The 22171-nt window shown below is 34.8% G+C and overlaps 2 protein-coding genes across 5 annotated transcripts in view; one reads left to right on the top strand and one right to left on the bottom strand.

Moving 5' to 3' along the window:
* Window positions 1–19598, top strand: part of LOC136842647 (uncharacterized) — a 233016-nt gene extending 213418 nt beyond the window's left edge. The window contains exons 15-25 of one of the 4 annotated variants that reach the window (XM_067110266.1): window positions 606–824; window positions 2188–2326; window positions 6881–7128; window positions 7570–7743; window positions 8434–8610; window positions 9892–9989; window positions 10697–10805; window positions 11899–12153; window positions 12788–13520; window positions 14171–14321; window positions 16369–19598. In XM_067110266.1, the coding sequence (XP_066966367.1) occupies window positions 606–824; window positions 2188–2326; window positions 6881–7128; window positions 7570–7743; window positions 8434–8610; window positions 9892–9989; window positions 10697–10805; window positions 11899–12153; window positions 12788–13520; window positions 14171–14321; window positions 16369–16539 (2474 nt within the window). In that variant the 3' untranslated portion in view covers window positions 16540–19598. Of the gene's footprint in view, window positions 1–605; window positions 825–2187; window positions 2327–6844; window positions 7129–7569; window positions 7744–8433; window positions 8611–9891; window positions 9990–10696; window positions 10806–11898; window positions 12154–12787; window positions 13521–14170; window positions 14322–16368 lie in introns of all 4 variants that reach the window. The other 3 variants (XM_067110265.1, XM_067110269.1, XM_067110267.1) reach the window with 3 other exon arrangements.
* Window positions 19599–21816: 2218 nt separating this feature from the next.
* LOC136842344 (protein O-linked-mannose beta-1,2-N-acetylglucosaminyltransferase 1-like) overlaps window positions 21817–22171 on the bottom strand; it is a 21437-nt gene continuing 21082 nt past the window's right edge. Inside the window, exon 16 of the mRNA XM_067109601.1 lies at window positions 21817–22171. This exon is cut by the window's right edge and continues 389 nt beyond it. The gene's annotated coding sequence lies outside the window, so the exon portion shown is untranslated.

Genomic DNA, 22171 nt, shown 5'->3' with positions numbered 1-22171 from the left:
AAAACTGGATTAAAGTTTATAAACTAAGAGCAACTTAAGTGGGAAGTCTACAGTTTACATATTTCAGGAGATGTTTTTGATTCGAAGAAAAATATTTCATGAGGGAATTTAAATCACATTACCAGTCGAGTTCACCCACGAAACATACTACTTTCGGAACACCGATTTCTGTTCCGGCAAATACCTTACTTACTTCAATTTCATGTTGTGAACTTGTCTTCGTTTTATACTTCTTATCTGCAAAAGGTCTAACAGCTGTCAAGATAATATATGGCCATATGAAAGTGGTGTGCATTAGGCTACAATAAAACCTGCATTGTGTAGGGTTCTTGCTGTCTAAAACTAATATATCTATTTATTTATTTATCCATATATATATATATATATATATACTTATGTATTAATTTATGAAAAGTTTTAAAACACTTCTTTCAAGCTGTCTTATTTCCAACTGGCTCTTTCCTTGGAAACTGGGCTTGTGCGTGCTTGAGTGTGCATGACATTTTTTGTGTTTTGAGTGTGCATGGCATCTTTTGTGTCTGAGTGCGCTTGCGTGTGCGTGCATAAATGTGAAACTAACATAGGCTGGGCTGTGGGTGTTCTAGAGAGCGACCGTTTGCCCCGTGACCTGAGGCTACACGAGATGACAAGTCATGCTCGGCCCATGACACACGAGCACATGCACGCTCTCATTGACCGTCAAGACTTCGACCTTAGCCCCCGCGTTATCCGCGAAGCAGAGGAGCTCTTGCAGGACTGCTTTACCGTGGGCGTGGAAGCGTGGAAATACATGCGCTCCCACGAGAAGACCATTTTCCAACGTCGTAAGTATGACCGAAGACAGTCCCTACAATCCTTCACCTTCACACACTCACGTGAAGAAGGAGACACATCACGGTATCAAGTCTTGTTTGACTGCCATCCATCTTTTTTTTTTTTTATTTTCCGCCTGTTCTTTTAACTCTTTCTCTTCATGAGCGAGAATGAAGTTATTGTGCAAGGAGAGATGTATACACTTTACTCTTCAGATCTAACTTGAGATTGACTCTACATATGCCTGGGCCTTATCAAATCTATCCAAGCATCATGATTGGCAAATTTTGGCGAAAATTTTATTGTTGTCAATGATAATGAAGATGATGGTAGTAAATACGACCTGATATAGAAACACTTTTGTTTATTTGTGACTCAGGACTGGACTCATTTGCTGACAGACTTTAAATTTCCTATTCCACCAAACAACCACGAATCACCCCTTTGCTCCCGTACAGTAATAAGCATTACATGTTCACCCTGATAGACACAGGTTGCCAAGGTTCTGACTTCAGGATTTTAGTTATATCCACCAGCCACTAGCACCGCCATATAGAGTTGTGTTTATAAATAGATGACGATAAAGCATAGTTAGACCTATCAGATAACTAGTCGTATGAATTAAATGATTAATTTGCTGTCTAGCTTCCTATTGAAGGTGTCCATTATCTCGGCTGTGGGAGGAATGCCTAAATTAAGGTGATGGATAGAAGTAAGTATGGCTTTCTTTCCTCTGATCTTCGAATTGTAATCTGTCTTCATTTATCACCCCATGCGGCTCTTTCGTCACTCCTACAGGAAAGATGGTAAAGTTTTATGGTGTTGGAAATAAATAAAGGAATGTCATTTTTACTGTGGCTGCATATTACTTTGTTAATTGAATGAATGTTCCGAGTTTTAGTGATAATAGACGCTTAAAGTCCAAAAAGCTTGTAGCAGTTGGTCTATGAAGACAATCAAGGTTTTTTTTTTTTGCTTAATTTTTCTTTTTAGCACTGGGCAGTCCAGCTTAGTTTGACACCGTTACACTTATACTTCTATTCTATGATAAAATATTTGCATGATAAACTACATTATTAGATGCATTTTGTTCCAAAATTAAGTTTTTTTTTTAGTTGTGTTCAATGGGAGTGTACTAGCTTTCATGCATGTCTTAGGGGTCTTTCAATATTATTCTTATTTTCCATTCATCTTTGCACACAGCAGATGCACCAGCACAGCCCTCGCACAGTTGAAGAATTAGTGATTTTGTTACTGAGTCCGTTATGTACATTCATATCATATACCATGTATTAAACATACTGCATATCTGTTAATATCTGATGCCTGGCTTAAAGAAGAAATCTAATTTTCTTTCTTATTTGTATCGAATAGGACTAGTAGCCGATCCCAAAGGACCAATTGGATCTGCTTATGCTTTCAACAAGCCAAAGAGACAGGCCATAGAGATCTCCAATGCATCTTTCATCCTACAGTTCGCTTCTGCCCGTTTCGTCAACAACTTCTTTGCTGGGTTAGTTGCAATTCAAATTTCATGAAATATTTTATAGTTAGGGCTAAGTTCTTAGTTTTCTTTTATCCACATACTTACGTTTTCTTTACACATAGGTTTTTTATGGGTAACTCTGACGGGAGGTCCTTAACTGGCATTGCTCATAGTCCACAGTAGGCTATCATTAGCTGTGAACATTTAAGCTCTAAGTGTATTCTGTCTGAGATTTATTTATCCAATGAAATTTCACATCCAAATAAGTTCCAAGTCTTTAGACTATCTCATTTAATTTTAAAAAATACATTTTTTTTTAATTATAAACCCTTAATTTGTTTCAACCTGAATATTTGGCTGCATATGAAGTAATGAATTTTACTATTTGAATAGTGTTGTTATAAAAAATCGGGACTCACTTTAAATACTGTTACATCGATATTTATAAATTATGGTGGATATTAATCCAAATTTCTAAGTTAAAATTAGAAGAAAAGGGAAGTCGCTCTTGACCTCCTGTAATAAACTTGACTGTCTTGGGCAAATAAGTGATGTATACACAAATTTGTGTCATTTCCATATGTAAATGTTTAGATAGGTCACATAAAACAGTTTTATCTTTAGGATAAGAGTTTACTATTTTATTTTATATTTTCTTTGATCATTCGTCTAAAAGATTTATTGCCTTTATTAATTGCTTCACACTTCATGATAATATAACTCATTTTTTTCAGGTTGTAATTAAAATAGATTTTCATTACCATTGCCTACGTAAGAGGGATGGTGTTCATTTAATGATCTAAGGATCTGTATATAATTAAGCTCTTCATGTAGGCATATTGTAAATAACACTATGTATATAATCATCAAATATATTTGTATCTACGTCATAAATAACCAGAGTATCTCTTGAATTAACAGAACGAAAAAGAATTTGAACTCATTTTGGGAAGTGGTTTGGAAATAACCTGTTTCAATTTCTATTAAGTGATTGTACTTTGGGGTATCACTAAGTACTGATTTCATTTTTATATCCTATCCCACTATAACCCATCCTAATCCTACCTGACCTCACCCATCCTAACTTGACCTAACCAAAGCATCCATACCTTTCCTGGGGCTGTGCTCCCAGACCCTTACAACTTGGTACGTTGGACCCAAACCTCCACCATTAATTGGTGTTCCCCAAAATGCAGTCAACCCTTTTATTTGTTAACATTGATTGATCTTTTAGGAGAACTCTTTCTGAGAACATTTTTTTGAAAGGAATTTTATAGAGAAGTGAACTGACATCTTATTTTGCTCATGAGGTATAATATGTATGTGTATGTATATATATATATATATATATATATATATATATATATATATATATATATATATATATATATATATATATATATATATATATATATATATATATATATATATATATGTATACATACACATACATACACACACACACACACACACACACACATATATATATATATATATATATATATATATATATATATATATATATATATATATATATATATATATATATATATATATATATATATATATATATATATATATATATATATATATATATATATAGCAAATATTCAACTTAAGCAGAGGATGTTTCCTTGAGCATAAAGTCAAAGGAGTTTACATATTCTTATAATATATAAAGTGAGTGGGTATCTAATGCTTTATGTGTCTACATGGCACATTTGTATTCATGGAAACAACCTACTTATTATTTTACCTCATTGTAAGTGCAGAAATGATTAGAGCAAATATTTCAGAATATAATCAGATTATCTCTTGTGCCCTTTCTGTTCTAAAATAAGATGCTGGCACAAACTTGAAACAGCACAAAAAGTCATTACTTCGAGTAAATGACTGACATTGGCACGACTGAGCAACATTGATGCTCCACTATTTTTTGCAAGAAACGCTGATAAAATTTTGCGTAAGGAGGAAGTGTACTGTGTAAAAGGCAACGTTTATGGTTGGATGCATATGAAAATGTATTCTTAACAGAAAAATGTTCTCCAAAGATTTCTCAAAATGTTTATCATTTCATCCTAATCATAGTAAAATTTTTGCCTTTTCTGATTCAAGATTCAAGCCTTATTTTTTCTCTCTTTCGCTAGGCCTGAAAAGAGGCCTTGTAAAATATGTACATATTGTCACGTGTTGTTCGTCACCTGTACATGTTTGTCACTGGGTCGCTCTTGTTATTACTTGTGTATGTACAAAGCGACGCATGTACATATCATGTGCGTGCCCCAATTCCATCAGCGATTGGCGATCCCTCCAGATCTTGTAACGTACACAAAACATTTTTATTACTTATATCTAAAGAAAATTGCATTGTTGTGCCTGAGGGAAACTAAAGTACTGATGTGAATGTTACTGGCTGTTAGAATCTATTAAGTATACTACGAAGACTTTGAATAATAATAATAATAATAAAAATGGAAAAATAATTCTTCTAACAACTATCTAACTTGTTCTCTCTTTTTAGTCTTCCGTTTTCTGTATATAACTTGGAACTTACTTCCTATTTCGCCATATCTTACATGGACAACTAAAAATTCTGCTAATTCTAAGAAAATCTCAAGTGACAGCTCTTTCTCTTGTTATTCTCTCTCGGTAATATCAGATTGAAAACTCTCTCTAAAACATGATTCTAACAGCTATGTAACAGGTTCCTCTAAATGTTAAATGCCTAGAAATATTTAAAAACTAACATTATTTGCTAACATAAAAAACAGTTGACCGATAAAGTAAGCATAGTTATTTATGTTGATCGTCCATATACGGTGTATCCGATTACTTTGGGATTGGTATCATATTTGTTTCTAAGTGAGGCCATGGATAGCATAATATGAATCGAAACAACCTTCTGAATAATTAATTCTCAAAAATGCATAAAATTTTGAATACAATGCAGTCATTTAGGTCCCTTTTCACGAACCTGTATAATAGAATTGAAAAATTGCATTTAGGATATAATGAAGCAATTTGTCTCGTTTTATATTAAATTCATATTCTTTGTCTACGTTTGAATCGAAACTTTTAAACATTGGGGCTTTGTTATCTAAAGTAAAGACTTTTCAAGAAGAATACCTGTATATTTCACGGAACACTTAGCATGGTAATTATATTTTCAGTTTACCTATGATAATGAGTGATAGATTTCTTTTTTAATTTATGGATAAATAAGTCCGCTCTCTTTCCAAGAATGAAATGCTTAGGTGAAAAAGGGAGTTTTGGAGTTTTCCTCTTGCTGAGTGGAAATGGAACATAAGCCTGGAGGTAGAATAGGAAAGTAAAGTAAAACTGGAAAAGACCTATTTGCCATTTTCGTAAAGGCAGGGGCCTGGTAAGCGTATATACAGCAGAAGTGTCACTGGAGAACAGATGTGATAACAATCTCTTACTAAATGACGTACCTGTTCGACATTTTAACATGGATCTAACACCAATCCCTAATAATCTGCTCGACATTTACTAATCATTAAACCATAAAAGTTGTCGCTTAGCCGTTCAGGTGTAGTTATCCGAAGGGTTGTTTTGGGTTGTCTGGATTGCGATGGCCAAAAGGTACATGATTTAGGGAAGCTATTCTTTGACTGGAATAGATCCCGACATGCCAACTGACAAACAACGAACAACGAGAGCAGTAGAAAGCCCGCCAAAGAAAAGAGCAGACACAACAGCAGCTGTCAACAAGGATACAGAAGACGCGGAGCCGGCAAAGCAATCCAGGCACTCGAATTAATTCATAGCAATTTAGTTCTGCTGGTGGTGCACTGCAATGTTTATCTTTATGCTGCACAGCTGTCTGCTAAAGCTGTACGTGTAAACAGATACGAGAAATATCTTAGATTTAAAAGAAAGAATGCGGAATGATTGGATTGTTAACTGCGCATGTGTCGGCTAAGATTTGAGATCCATTTTTTTTTGCAGCTACTTCCAGCCTGCTGATTTATGTTTTTGGAGTTCTCATATGTCTTCTTCCCCTTCTTCTTATTTTTTCTGTTTTCTCGATTAGCCACCCCTAGAGAGAGAAACTACATGTTCCTTTTCTTAATATTTACGGTGAATATTCAATCCAGAGCATAACTCCCTAGTTTCTCTCTCGGGTTGTGTTATGACTTCCTCTTCTTGACATCTTGCTTGCTGTCCTTTCAACTTCTATTATTATCGTAAAATTTATCGCAACAGTGAACTAAATGCCTTGAATTAACATCATTTTTATCAGTATCATACATTTAAACCTTTTGTTAATTTTTATGTAGAAACTTAAATGTTAGATTTTGCGAACAAATATGTTTGTTCGCCCTTCCCTCTTTTTCTGTCGGTCTGAATGCTGTTGTTTGTCCTTCTGTTCCTGTCTGTCTGTCCGTCTGTCTGTCTGTTTGCTGCTATCTGTCTGCACGAATGATAAAACCTTCCTTTTCCGCGAATGAGCCCAAATATAGCAAAGCAACTTTCGAACTTGACTCACTAACTCGGGATCGCCTGTTATCGCTGCCACCATAGGGAGCCCGGAGTGAGAAAGAGCCGTAATACTGACAGGCAACTGAAGGATATCGAGTCGGGGTCCCCGAACAACGTGGTCGATCTCATGGACGTCCTGCCGAACATCGACGTCAGCGACATCATGGAAATCCCGAACGTGTTCGAGTGCGACGACCAGACGCTTCCCTGCGACCACACCTCGCGGTTCCGGACGGCGACGGGATGGTGCAACAATCTGAACTTCCCCTCCTACGGGAAATCCTTCAGGGCCAACACGCGACTCCTGAGACCTGCTTATGAAGACGGTAAGGGGGAAATGATTACCTTTTTGAAATTTGACGCCATAGGTGAATTTGAAATAATATTATCATGAAATATCCATTCCTCTCGAATGACCTGGTTTCAAGTGCACATCTTTTTTAAGTGTCATATTGTTTGTGCCTCTTTTTCTTAAATGCCATATGGTAAGTACCTCTCTCTCCAGTGTCATTATATAAGTATCTCTCCTTCTTTCAAATGTCACGTCGTAACAGATATAAAACTCGAATACCATGGTATAAAAAATACCCATTTCTCTCAAAAGTAAAGTAAAGGATCATTATCTGACCATTTTTAAGCTAAATGAAGAAACCCAAGTAACTGATAAAATTAGACCGATTTCAATTTTATACTTACTACTGTATAAGAATAAAAGAATCCCTTTCTTTTTCTAGTATAATATATAAGAAACAAATCCTTATTTTCAGGTCTTTCGAAGCCGCGAACGACTTCAGTCACCGGAAGGCCTCTTCCATCGCCTCGTCTCATCTCGACCAACATTCACAACGACGTTTCTGCCCCTCATGTCAGATATACACTCATGGTCATGCAGTGGGGTCAGTTCATAGATCACGACATCATTTTCACACCTGTCAATAAAGGTAAGCCGCAACGGAAGTGAATAATGACTGAGGTTTTGTAACCCATATGATGTTCATTTGTTGGATAATAATAATAATAATAATAATAATAATAATAATAATAATAATAATAATAATAATAATAATAATAATAATGATAAGACAAGGTAGCCCCAGGCCTCATGCAGAAGAGCAGGTTACTAGACATCCAAGTAAAATAAGGGAAGTTATTCACTTATAATAATAATAATAATAATAATAATAATAATAATAATAATAATAATAATAATAATAATAATAATAATAGTAATAGGGTTAGGTAGCCCCAGGACTCATGCAGTAGAGCATACTACCTGAAATAGCACAAATAAGAAAATGGATTCACTAATAATAATAATATTAATAATAATAATAATAATATAATAATAATAATAATAATAATAATAATAATAATAATAATAATAATAATAATAATAATAATAATAATAATAAGGATTAAAATTGATACGGTTTTTACAATGTCTATAATGGAACAAAGCGTAAAGAACAGTACGACTTTTCCCAAATGTACCAAGCCGAAACACTCCCAAAACTCCCTGACTTCATTCGGAAAGCAACCAGAATTGGACCTGGAAGAAACCGAAGAAACTGCAGACGCGTGATGGCGCAGGGACATAAAAGCAACTGGGCCTTATCCTTTTGTCTTTGCAGGGTTCGAGGATTCCATTCTGGACTGCAAATCCTGCGATTCCCCTCAGACGGTGCACCCGGAATGCTTCCCCATCGAGATTCCCAGGAACGACCCATTCTTCCCGCCCGTGAACATATCCTCCGGTCAGCCCTTCTGTATTCCATTGACCCGCTCCATGCCAGGGCAACTGACTCTTGGTAAGGGAAAAATGGTGATCCTATGATTTTTTTTTATTGTTTTTGTTTCAAACTTTCTATGCCATGGCCTGCTTTTGTGAGTGTTCCAGCCACTGTTATGTTTATTTTGTTAATAAGTAATTAGTTTATTTATTTGCATGTAAACTATACATATCATTGTACTCAATCTTTACCTAGTGATATATGCATATATATGTATATAAATAACTCGTAGGCGTCCAGGGAAAGGCACTCAATACAGCTGATAGTTTATTCCTAATGCCGACGTTTCACAACTACATTGTTGCATTTTCAAGGCTGAAAAACAGCGAGCTGACTCAATAATTAATCGCTGTTTTTCAGCCTTGAAAATGCAACAATGTAGTTGTGAAACGTCGGCATTAGGAATAAACTATCAGCTGTATTGAGTGCCTTTCCCTGGACGCCTACGAGTTATGATTTCGAGAGCTGCAGCTCTGATGTTGGAGTGTATATAAATACATATATACATATATATGCATATATGATTGTATATATATATATATATATATATATATATATATATATATATATATACATACATACATACATACATACATACATACATACATACATACATACATACATACATACAAATAAAAGGTCTTTTATTTGTACATGGGCTAACCATGGACACCATAATAAATTTTAAATGATCAGATTTTAAAGAATTCTCAGTTTGCAGTTTTCCATGAGCAATTGTTTCCATTCTAGTAAAAATGTCCTAATTATATTTAATTTAGGAATATAAATAGTTATTTTTGTAGGGGATTTAAACTTGACAGTATCTTGTAGGCTGCCGGGAACAAATTAAGCGTGGCCTTGTTCCAGTACAAACGCATAATTACTTTATTCATAGTTTTAGATAATTTTCTTTGGTAGATTATGACGAGCAACCGAACTAGTTAACTCTACAGTATAAATGCAAGAGTGTTTATTTTTGTTTAATTCTGACGACAAATGAACCAGATAATTTTTCAGTGTAAATACAAAGAACTTTTTCTTTTTATTTTGAATTTTAGATGATTTTCTCTGGCCACGTTCCAGGACGAATGTCAAACTGATTTTTTTCTGGATTCACAAAATCTTGTTGTTCAATGATCTCGTAAGCTATCAAGTATTACAAAACATGATTTTTTTTATTTAGAACTTCAAATGATTTTCTCGGGTAGAGTATCGCTAGATTATGAGGTAGGTCATTTCCAGATACTAATGTGAAGTTATTCTTTGTTTATCTTAAATGGTAAATTATATTTCTTTCAGGATACCGAGAGCAAATGAACCAGGTCACTGCTTTCATCGACGCTTCCCACACTTACGGGTCAGATAAATGTGAGCAGAGGACTCTGAGGTTGTTCAAGGTGAGTCATTGAGTATTTACCTATTACAGCGAACTAATTATTCATTCATCGCTACCTCATTGATAGTTACTTGATTATAATTTTCTTGCTTTGCAGGGCATTACCTATCAAATACGCATGTCTTTGAAAGTATTTAGTATCTGGCGATAAACATACTGCACATTATCAACATTGTTCCTTTATTAGTAATGATACAAGTACACACACATATTATAATATATATATATATATATATATATATATATATATATATATATATATATATATGTGTGTGTATATATATATACACACCTATGTATATATACTGTATATACACTGTATATATATATATATATATATATATATATATATATATATATATATATATATATATATATATATATATATATATATATATATAGTTCATATATACATACTGTATACGTATGTATATTACATAATATATTGTGTGTTTGAGCATGTGTTTATATAAGTTTATATTCGTACTTATTTTGATACAAGTGACTTTGGTTTTAATTTATAGTGCAATCAAATTCTGCAGGTTATGGAAAATTCTGCTCCTTTACATAAAAAAAACAGTCAGTTAACTTATCAATTTAATTCCTTGTGGCATTTTTTTTACCACTGCAGTTACTTTGTCCTGCCTCAGAAACTTAAGACTGAATCCCTGAAAATGCCTTATATTTACCGAATCCTTTCCTCCGCAGGACGGAATCCTCAAGGCCACTCCAAACCCACTACGAGGGAAACCATTATTGCCCACAGAAGCAGAGAACCATGAATGTCAGGCGCCTTCCGGAAGGTGCTTCACTGGAGGTAGGACTTCTCTTACTCGGTTACGTTTGTAAATGGGTCTTCTCTCTCGCTCTCTCTCAATCTCTCTCTCTCTCTCTCTCTCTCTCTCTCTATATATATATATATATATATATATATATATATACATACATACATATATATACATATATACACTACATATATATACTATATATATATATATATATATATATATATATATATATATATATATATATATATATATATATATATATATATATATATATATATATGTGTGTGTGTGTGTGTGTGTGTGTGATGTCTTTTCTTTATTTATTTATTCTTCTTTCGACTTGATAAGGAATTTCGGAAGATTTTGTCCCACCCCTCTGTAGATGCTTAGTTGGTTAGGCTAATCTAAAGACAGCCCATTTGGTGGACTTCTGGAAAAAGCACCGCCTTCAAAAATGGGTCGCTTTGACGTCACCGGAACTGATAATTTCCGGTGGCTATTTTTTCCACCCACTAAGGTAACCATGCGTTTTTGTTATGAATTCCTCGTGATTACGAACTCGACTAAGAGCAGTCATAATGGCTTCGTAACCCCGACACACCTCGTGTTTTGCTTTATGTTCCAAAACATCACTGAACCCAGACGTTTAAAACACAATACCTTTGTTGGCCTCGATACAAGGCGAATAAGCATTCAGGTCTAGCTTTGTCATGAAATTACAGTCAAAACTCCAAACTTATTCCTTTTTCTCTGTTCGTCTCCCTCTCTCTCTCTTTCTCTCTCTCTCTCTCTCTCTCTCTCTCTCTCTCTCTCTCTCTCTCTCTCTCTTTGTCCCTTTATTCAGAATTTCTAGTTATGTCCTTACATTACACACACACACACACACACACACACACACACACACACACACACATATATATATATATATATATATATATATATATATATATATATATATATATATATATATATATATATATATGTCCCAGTCTTTCTTTCTCTAGTCAGTCAAAAAATATGCGAAAATTTCTCGTTATTAGGTCTGATTTATAAATGGACAAATACCCACTAATCAATGAAATAATGAAGCCTGAACTAAACCGTAAATTCCTACCTAAACAGGAGATACCAGAGCATCTGAACAGCCGGGTCTAGCTGCTCTACACACACTGCTCATGCGTGAACACAACCGCGTTGCCCTTTTACTTAAGGAAATGAACAACCACTGGTCTGATGAACAGTTGTTCCAGAACGCTCGTCGCATTGTAACTGCCGTTAACCAGCACATAACATACAACGAGTGGCTGCCCAGAGTCCTTGGATGGAATGCCATCAATCTCTATGAACTCAACCTCTTACCGGAGGGTTACTACCAAGGTAAGTGTGCCCGGGTTTTAATATCAGTGTCGATTTTGTCGAGGGATGACTGTGATTTATGGTGGAAATAAATATGCACATCAGATTGCTTAAGCTTATGAGCACTTGGAATACGAAAAAAGTCACAGAGCGCGAATAGGTAAAAGGTTCACATTAGTCCAATATGTATAGAGGTGTATATTGATTACAAGAACGTGATCTGCATAAAGAGAAACTAAACATTCATAATTGATTCAGTACAGTCAATTAGGCGGATATTTTCTACAAGGTCAAGTAAAGTTAACTAACCCCAAAATTGAGCAAGGAGAGACAAGTGCCCTTAAGGCAGTAACCGGGTAGGACTGGTGGAAGTATGGCACTTTTACCCCTCAACACCTTTGTATTCTTATCCTTACCTCACCTGGGACAGATTGTCCTATCCTTTTAAACGGCCGCCCGCCCCACCCACAACCCATTTATCTTCCTTTATTATTCCTTAATTTGAGCGAGCAAAAAGGAGCACATTTTGTATGGGGAGATTCCATCATTACATGATTCTTTTAGCAACAACAATCAAACCCGCAAGATATTTCTCCCCAAGTCTAATGGCGACAGGGAATAAAGTTTTGTATTAATTTTTTTTTCTATTTTGTAGGATATGATCCATACTGCAACCCAACTGTTTTGAACGAAGTAGGAATTGCCTTCCGTTTTGGCCACTCTCTTCTGAAGCCTTCCCTCGAGAGGATGGACGGCATATTTGCCAAGAGAAACCCGCCCGTCAAACTCAGCGACCACTTCTTCAATCCAGATTTGCTCTACCAGCCTGGAATGATTGACGAGATCATTCGTGGTCTGACTACAGTCTCCATGGAAACTCTCGATCAGTTCCTGACAGACGAGGTCACCAACCATCTCTTCGAGGATAAGGGCAAACCCTTCTCCGGCCTTGACCTGGCTTCGCTCAACATTCAGAGAGCCCGAGACCACGGCCTTCAGCCTTACAACGAATACCGAGACCTGTGCAACCTCACAAGGGCGCGTGACTTCGACGACCTCCGACGTGAGATCGCTGAACCCGTGATCGAGAGATTAAAGCGCACATATGCCCACGTCGACGATATCGACCTCTTCACTGGAGGCTTAGCCGAGACGCCCCTGCACGGAGGTCTCGTGGGACCAACGTTCGGTTGTATTCTCGGCATACAGTTCAGGAACCTGAGAAAATGCGATCGCTTCTGGTATGAAAACGCAGATCCCCTCATTCGCTTCACCGACCCACAGCTAACTGAACTGCGCAAGGTTACGCTTTCCAAGCTGCTTTGCGACAATTGCGATTCCATCGGATCAGCTCAGAGGTCGGCCTTTGATCTGCCAGATCCTTTCTTGTGAGTTTGATTTTTTGTTTTTATTCTTTAACTCTGGTACTTCAGCGATGCATGTAGTTTTTTTCAGATTACACATTTCTATTCTTGAAAATAATGATTTATTTATGAGTTATTACGCACGTATTTGCTATAAAGTGATAACGTGTAGTTTAAAAAAAATAAGGCAACTTTTGCTGAAGTAGTAATAGTCATTAATACATAAATATAGCAATAAGATGACAGAGAATTTACCCTGTATTACCTAATTTTTTGCTTAATAACTGTTTAGTGCTCAGTTTGGCCATTTCACTGATTCTAATCATGAACACACCCATACACACACACACATATATATAAATATATATATATATATATATATATATATATATATATATATATATATATATATATATATATATATATATATATATATATATATATATATATATATATATATATAATATATATATATATATATACATATATATATATATATATATATATATATATATATATATATATATATATATATATATATATATATATATATCATTCATTCACAGATCTCGGAAATAAGATTTCAATATTGCAAGTGTTTTCACGCAACAATATAATCTAAAGTTCTTAAAACCAGTCAAAGAAAAATTATACATCACCAATCCACCTTACAGGAACCCAAGAGTAAACTGCAAAGATCTCCCTGGAGTGAACCTGGAACTCTGGAAGGAGAGGGTATCCTGCACCGTTGGGCGCACCAACATCAACATCGGCGCCGCTGAAAGGATCTCGCCTTGTGTTATGTGCACGTGCACGAAGGAAGGTGTAAGTACTCCTTTGGTAGCTCTTATAGTGCTTCACTTTGTGTCACCAACCTCAGTTAGAATCCTTTGGTGGAAACCAAGTTTCTTTCTTTTCTCTTCTTTCCGATTTCCCATTTCGGAGAGTAAAATGGGAAACAATTACAAGATACGAATGCTAAGAAACTGAGTATTTTAAAGCTCATTGTTCTACCTGCTGTATTATCATGCGATTCTGGTGAATGTGACAAGTAGATTTTCAGATTTGCTGACAGGTAATTTTTTTCTTCGTTTTAGAATTCTTATTCGGTTCTCTTGATGGCACTGTAGAGAGCCAAAGAAATTTCAGATATAACCCGTATAAGAGTTTGAATTTCCTTAGTCATTTAAATACTAATCAGTTAAGACTTAAATTTAGTTATTTACCTGGCATTTGAAGGTACTTTGCATTGTCTCCTTAGAAGATTCTTTAGAAATTTCACTGGTTTATAATTCTGCAGAACTGAGGAAAAGAGCAAAAATTTATTTTGAAATAAGCATGCAGGGGATCTAAATTGGAACAAGGTATCCCGTTCCACTATGAACTGAAGTTCAAGATAAGACGTATGAGCTCACCGAATGAATCAGATCGCCAAAATTTTGAATTGTTTTCCTTTGACTTTGTTTAATGTTCAAACAATATGAATTTCTTTTTACAAGGTTTATATGGCACTAAAAGATTGGTACCCTTTCTTGGTTTTATATTCGTTTAGTCGAATTGCATTGAATTTTTCTCTAGCCAGTTCGAAACTATTAAAGGTAAAGTCGATGAGCATTAGCGTATTGAGAATCCTAAACAGTACAGCTACGTTCATAGATATATAGGTATATCAATTTCGTTACAAAATTTGATCGACTTCAGGATTTTAGAATTAAAATATAGTCTGCTTCTATTTCGTTATGGAAAAATATATATTTGTGTACTAGCTCTTTCTCCGTAACTCCCGTTTGTAAGTTTATGCTTTAGCAAGTCCGAATAAACTGATATCAAAGTGATAAGAACGTGATGTCTCTGACAAGGGTTTTCACATGTTTTCAGTAACAATAAATTTCTTGAATACTAAAATTGGCGGATTCCCAATTGGTGTTTGTAACTTTACGACTTATCAAGTGAGCAAAATGAATACCAATAATATAAAAAATTTTTGCCTAATTTGTACTGGTAAATCTTTAGTTTAACGAGTCAACAGACGAAATACCCGAATCATGAAGCTGTGATTCCTCAAAATATATTCATGAACTTGGAATTTAGCGAGTCACTGGGACACAAGGCTCGAATTTTAAGATCCTCAAGTCGTGTTTGTAAATTATATTGAACAAATCATAAGAAATACTCAAGCTTAAAAGTAATGCCTCCTTTCTTCATTAACATTTTAAGGTCCTCAGCTCGTGTTTGCTAATTTGTAATAAATAAATCATCATAAACAATATTCGAACTGAAAAGCAATGCACCCTTTCTTCGCTGAACTTAAGAATCTCAGCTCGTATTTATAAATTTGTAATGAGTAAGTCATCATAACAAATACTCGAAGTGAAGAGTAATGCCTCCTTTCTCCACTGAATTTAAAGATCCTCATCTCACGTTTGTAAATTTGTGATGAACAAGACACCGTAAAAAATACTAGAACTGAAGAGTAACGCATCCTATCTTCATTGAAATCCAAGATCTTCATCTCACGTTTGTAAATTTGTAATGAACAAGTTATCATAACAAATACCAGAGCTGAAGAGCAAAGCCTTTGTTCAATAAATTTCAAGATCCTTATCTTGTGTTTGTAAATTTACAATGAATAAGTTTTTATGACAAATACTTGAACTGAAGAGTAGTGCCTCCTATCTTCATTGACTTTTAAGAACCTCAGCTCGTGTTTGTATATTTGTAATGGATACGTTTTGATAACAAATACTCCAACTGAAGAGCAATGCCTACTTTCGTCATTGAATTTCAAGATCCTCATCTCACGTTTATAAATTTGTAATAAGTCATCATAACAAATACTCGAAGTGAAGAGTAATGCCTCCTTTCTCCACAGCCTGTGTGCCAGAGCTTAAAGGTAGACAACTGCTTCCACTTGGCGCAGTCCTACAGCCCGGAAGCCATCTTGAACGACCATGTGTGCAAGGTGCAGTGCGCATTCGCCTTCCGCGCATTCCCGCAAGTGCCAGCGCCTGATTCTAACCAGCTCGGTTTCTCCAACAGATAAACTTATGCTGTGAAAAAAGAAAAGCAAAAGCCTTTGGAGAAAGAATGCTCTGCCATCAAGAAACAAACAAACAAAAAAAAAAGCGTTCGCTCTCCAATGGATAATCATTGTCTTTTTTTTTTTAAGTAGTCTCGATTGATGTGTTCTAACAGTGAGACGATGCTTTCAAAATAGGAATTATGTATTCGCATGGAATGAGAGAGAAAGGTTTGAAGATTTTTTTGTTGAAACAGCATCGTAGCTGATGGAGAAAAATATACTAGACAAGAAATCCAAACGCACGCAGACAGGTTATTTGCAAGAGACAAGACTCGCGATTGTTATTTGCTAGGGAGTACCATACTATTAGGTGCCATAAACTTCCGCTTTGGACTTCCAGTCCAACTGAAAAAACAATGACTGACAACACGTTATATACATATATATATATATCCGCATAATCTTAGCAACAGCCTCCAGTCGCTTTGTTTAACGGTGGTAGGTAATCATATTTATTATTAAATTAATGGACTCTGACGTTATCCTATAGTAAAGATCGACGTAACCGCTAACTAGACTTCATGACTGATAACACACTTATTTTTCAATGTTTTATTTTATTATCGGCGCCCTTTCCGATGTGCAAAATAAGTTTCACGTTCGGTTTTCAAACCCAAACCAAGAGGGCGCGGGGTGAAGTCATGAGAATTAGAGATAAGTTGGTAAATCTCCATCAGTTACCATGCTGAATTTGTAATTATCTTTTTAATATTATTATTATAGTTTTTATATTATTTCCTTCCTTCTGTGGGATGTGCCTTAAACAGTTAGGGGAGTGAGTCTCATACTATTTATGAATTTCATGTATTTCTCTTCAGTTATTCCCTTATGTTTCATTTGCCTTCTGTGAAAAGGAATGAAAACTACCATCCGATTGAAATTCAGTACTTTTACAAAATACGTATACACACGGATCAGTATTGTAGGTATTAAACTGAAAGCCAGGAAAACACTAACACCTGGAATTTCTGAAGACACTATTGAGAAGAGTTACAACAGCGGCGTGGGATCAGCAGAGGTGTACCTGGAGTGTACCCTAATCATTTCCCAATTATTTTGTGAGTGGACCCACGCCCGTCTCTCTTCTCTCACGATAATAACGTCCCGTCTCTGCAACTAACGGAGAATAAACGCACGATGTTAAAATTTATAAAAAAAAAAGAGGATTTCTTTCAGCTTCTTTCTGAAGTAACATTGTTATTTGCCAGTCTTCTTTGTATCCTTTTTAGTTGACTGCATAATCTTCTCTTTGTAAATATATGGTAGATAAGAAAAACTCTCGGAAATACTAGAGGTAATAGTTTTCCTTACATCGAGGTTCCTTGTAAGGTCTTAGCAACTGGCCTCCCCTACATTCAATGCCATAAATTCCATACGTTCTTCATGGAAGTCTGTCTGTCAAAACTTATATGTCTCCTGTATCTTTGATTATTTCCTTTGAATGATTGTTTGTTGGTTAGCTGTGGATCTGAATGGTTTCTGGTAGCTTCGATAGGTTACAGGACGATAATAATAACAAAGTCCTTTTAGAAGACTGAAATGAACACGCCACAAGGTCTTTAGTTTTATTTGTTCGGTTGATTTATCCCATCTGCTGTATTCTTGTCCATTTATGTTCTATTTATTCTTTCTATACTGTGGCAACTTCGCTGGGAAAGAAAGTTTAATCAGAATTCTAGATCCTGTCTGGATAAAAACAAAAACATTTTTCGACAAGAACAGGTTACACACAACAAAATTAGCATAAGAAAACATTTGATATGATGAAACGGATGTGCTGTAAGTAATTGAAGAGCAACTTATATTGAAAAATTAATAGTGACTCCATCTAGAATCCTGATTAAGGTTATATGGTAAAAGCGGGTTCCAAGCTACCAGAGCCACATTAGATCGTTTGACATCAATATAAACACATTTCCTTACATTTTTTGCACACGATGTGCTCTTGATTTTTGCCTGTCCTTTTCTTTTTTCAGCCTTCGTTTTTTTCGCCACTTTTCTCATATAACACACAACTCACGTAACACTTGAAATGACAACACAGTAAAGTGCACTTAGAGAAACTCAAGCCAGGATTTAGCTAATCAGTTCTGGCTCTGAATAAACATCTTACACATGCCAGAGAACGCAGGTCGTATTCATAATTTGCTCAAGCATACATAATTGTATAATCTAAAAAGCTCAGCCCATGCCAACGATAGCAGTAATTACATCTCCAGAACAGCGATTCGTTGACGTTAGTTTTTGACATTGATAATTGAAAGGTCTGTTTGGTGAAGAACTACTAAAAATTCCTCCTTTCTGGATTTAATGTTAACTATCAAAGCTGTTGAATTTTATTGGTTTCACTTTTTACTTTTCAAAACTGATCTTTTGTTGGCAACTTGTTAATCACACTTTCTGTGTATGTAAAGGCTAGAAAAATTTTGCTGATCCTTTCTTTTGTAAAACGACGTCTCATGGCTAACTTGTGAATCTTCACACTTTGCATGGTAGATTTTATGATTTCTGTTATTCAGTTACTGAGTACTAAATACTGAGCTATAACGACTGCAGCCGTAGGCGACAGCACATTTACCATCTACTTTTATAATGTAATATTCATATTGTAGTCTGATTTGAGACTCATCCATTTCCGGAATTTTACCATCAAACTATTATTATAAGTATTATTATCATTATGTTGTAAAGGAGTTTCAGAATGTACAATTGATGCTATTGTTATTCGATAAATTCTGTATCATTTTTAAAAGCACTAGTATATATTGGACGTGATTTTTCGAGCTGTTCTGTTGTGCTATTGCTTACTAAGTGATATTGTGCAAAGAAGATCATTTCTTTGTTATGATTATTTTTATTATTTCTATGGTTATGATATCAAACATATTCTACATCATTGTCAGGGTAAGCCGACGTCTTCTTCATTTCTCTATCCTTCTGTCTTTTCCTTCCTGTATAGTCACTGTTTCTCAATTGTGATATGTATTATTTTTATTTTTAATAAAATACATCGTATAAAAGTGGCTATTCATTACCCTAGTCATTGAGGATGATGCATTGTTATAGTCAGGACACAAACGTAATCCCTTTTACAATGTGAATGAAAATGATGAATAGGTTTGTATCCAAATATCCTTCAGTAATAAACTCCAGTCTGTTTTTGCTCAGAGTTCTATTTACGTGTTTGATAATATACTCATGGCATAGAGTTTTAGCTGTATCTATGGACAACAACCGGAGGAAATCTTTATTTAGTGGAAATGGTTTTTTTGAATCATTGTAGACATCAGACTGATATCTATCTGTCTGTCTGTCTTGTTTTGGTCCTAGGTGCCATGTTTGTCACAGACCCTTTTCACTTTGTCTATCGTACGTTTAACGTCTTTTTATGAGTCATGGACCAGTGTCTGATTTTGTCAAAAAAGCTCCCGTGTCCTTTAATTTGAGCCATCTAGGGAGTGTTTTAAAAACTACAGTGTGGTATGTTGCAAAATCATTGCAGAGAGTCAGAATTATTGCGATGATTGAACTGTTTTTTTACAGTTGCTTCCCTAAACACAAAAACTTAATCAAAAGCACATTAATAAATTTTGTGTTTATAAAGGTTTCCAACAGCAATACATAAGTCGGGGTGATATTCTAGGTGTCCATGATTGTTGTTTCCCGTGGAAACAACAATTGTACAACCAATGAGAATTTCAGTTACACTTGTTTTCAGCAGCCAATCGAAAGACAGTATATATTTCCCGCCAAAACACACTAATCACCGAGAGTTCCTCTTACTTATGCGCTGCTGTTTGGAAGAAAATGAAATTCGGGAATTTTGAGGATGTTTTGATATTTTTTGTTTTTACTAATTTTTTGTGGTATAATGTACAGTATATCTGTCATTTGGACTATAGACCCCCACTGACAAAATATGCAACAAAATTAAAGCTTGGATGCCATATGTTTTTACTATATTCTGCAGTGAAAACAGTTAATTTGGTTTTTATCTAAATTTTCCATGTGTACTAAAGAACGCCATCACAGCAATTTATTATTATAGAAAAATTAACAACATTAAATACAAGAAATGTGGAACTTCTGTTATTTGTGTAATTTCTTTGTATCAGAAATATCTTTATTATTACATGATTCTAATTGCGCTTTTAGTCTCCCGCTCAATTTTTAGAAAAAAAGAACTTTATTCATATCGATTAAGTTTGTTTGAAAACCCACCTTATATTGCAAATTTTTTGCAATGAAAACAAGATTTGGCACCACTGAATAATCTGCAATAAACGTTTTTCGGTTTGAATTTATTAACTGAGATGCTACTTTGTTTTTGTTTAATTTAGGTTCAATACTGGTACGTTGCACAACCATTGCAGGGAATCAGAATTACTACATTTTCCACGTTTTTCGCTAAACACAAAAACAGCAAAATTCCCATTGGGCTTATGAAGGTTTCCAACAGCAACGCATAAGTTGGAGGGTTTGCTACATGTCTGTATGTCTGTAATGATGAATGAAGTATGGTTCTGTTTGTAAACAATGGTTATCGTGGAGGCAACTATTGGGCGACCAATAAGAATTCGAGCTGCGCTTGGTTTCAGCAGCCAATCGAAAGGCTCTTAATATTTACCGCCAAAATTTCCTGCTATCAAGAGTTCCTCTTATGCGTTGCTGTTCGGGAAAAAAATGAAATTCAGGAATTTTGAGTATTTTTGTTCAGTTCAATCAATATTAAGGCAAAATGTTCCTTTTTATGTAGTTTATAAACATTTCATTAGGGATGAGTTCAATAGCGTTCACCAGCTACTCTGTTACTAAAAAAAAGGTTAAGAACCACAGATCTATTCATAAGTTCTAATGATAGATTTTCTAAGTAGGAACTGGATTTATTTTGTTTGTTTTTAAGAACATAGATATAAATTTAGTTGGGTAAAAGAGAAATAAATCCCCGACTGGTTCAAAGAAATAAAAGGAATATCTTCACTTTAAAACATCTCTAGAAAAAAAAAACACTTCATATGCAATAGTTTTTATTAACATTTTTTACAGCTTTATTATTTTTATATTTTATATACATATCATCCATAATGCATCATTATTGAGGAAAAAATTTCCATGTCATCTCAAGTTCTCCGAATGTGTCTGTATAATCAAGCTAAATTAAGGGGCAAATGTATAGAAAGCTACAATGAGAAAGAAAAAAACATAAAACAAGGAGAAAAGAATGCAATACAGTAGGTAACAACCTGACATACTTTATTGCCGATTAAAGTCTTTAAATAACACAATTAACAAGAAAGTCATTTATGATTGTATATGCTCGCATATATGGTCATTTGAGCAGCAAAATGTTATACAGCCTAAGCTAATTTCAATGTGGCTGTTTATGCATCTTACTAGTTTATTAGGAAGTTGCCTATAACAGCGTAATTGTCTTGAAAATATAGTATTCATATGTATTTATGCATGAAGAGATTTTAAATGAATTTCTCCATATTTTTGCAACAAGGATTCTCATGTTTTGTTTGCTTGTATATGCGTCTATGCACAGAAGAATTCGTATACATATGCTTAAATATTTCTACACAAAGTTTCC

Source organism: Macrobrachium rosenbergii, chromosome 10 (assembly GCF_040412425.1).
Source record: "Macrobrachium rosenbergii isolate ZJJX-2024 chromosome 10, ASM4041242v1, whole genome shotgun sequence".
Taxonomy (NCBI): domain Eukaryota; kingdom Metazoa; phylum Arthropoda; class Malacostraca; order Decapoda; family Palaemonidae; genus Macrobrachium; species Macrobrachium rosenbergii.
Note: the sequence above shows the minus strand (reverse complement) of the source record. Positions and strands in the feature narration are given on the sequence as shown.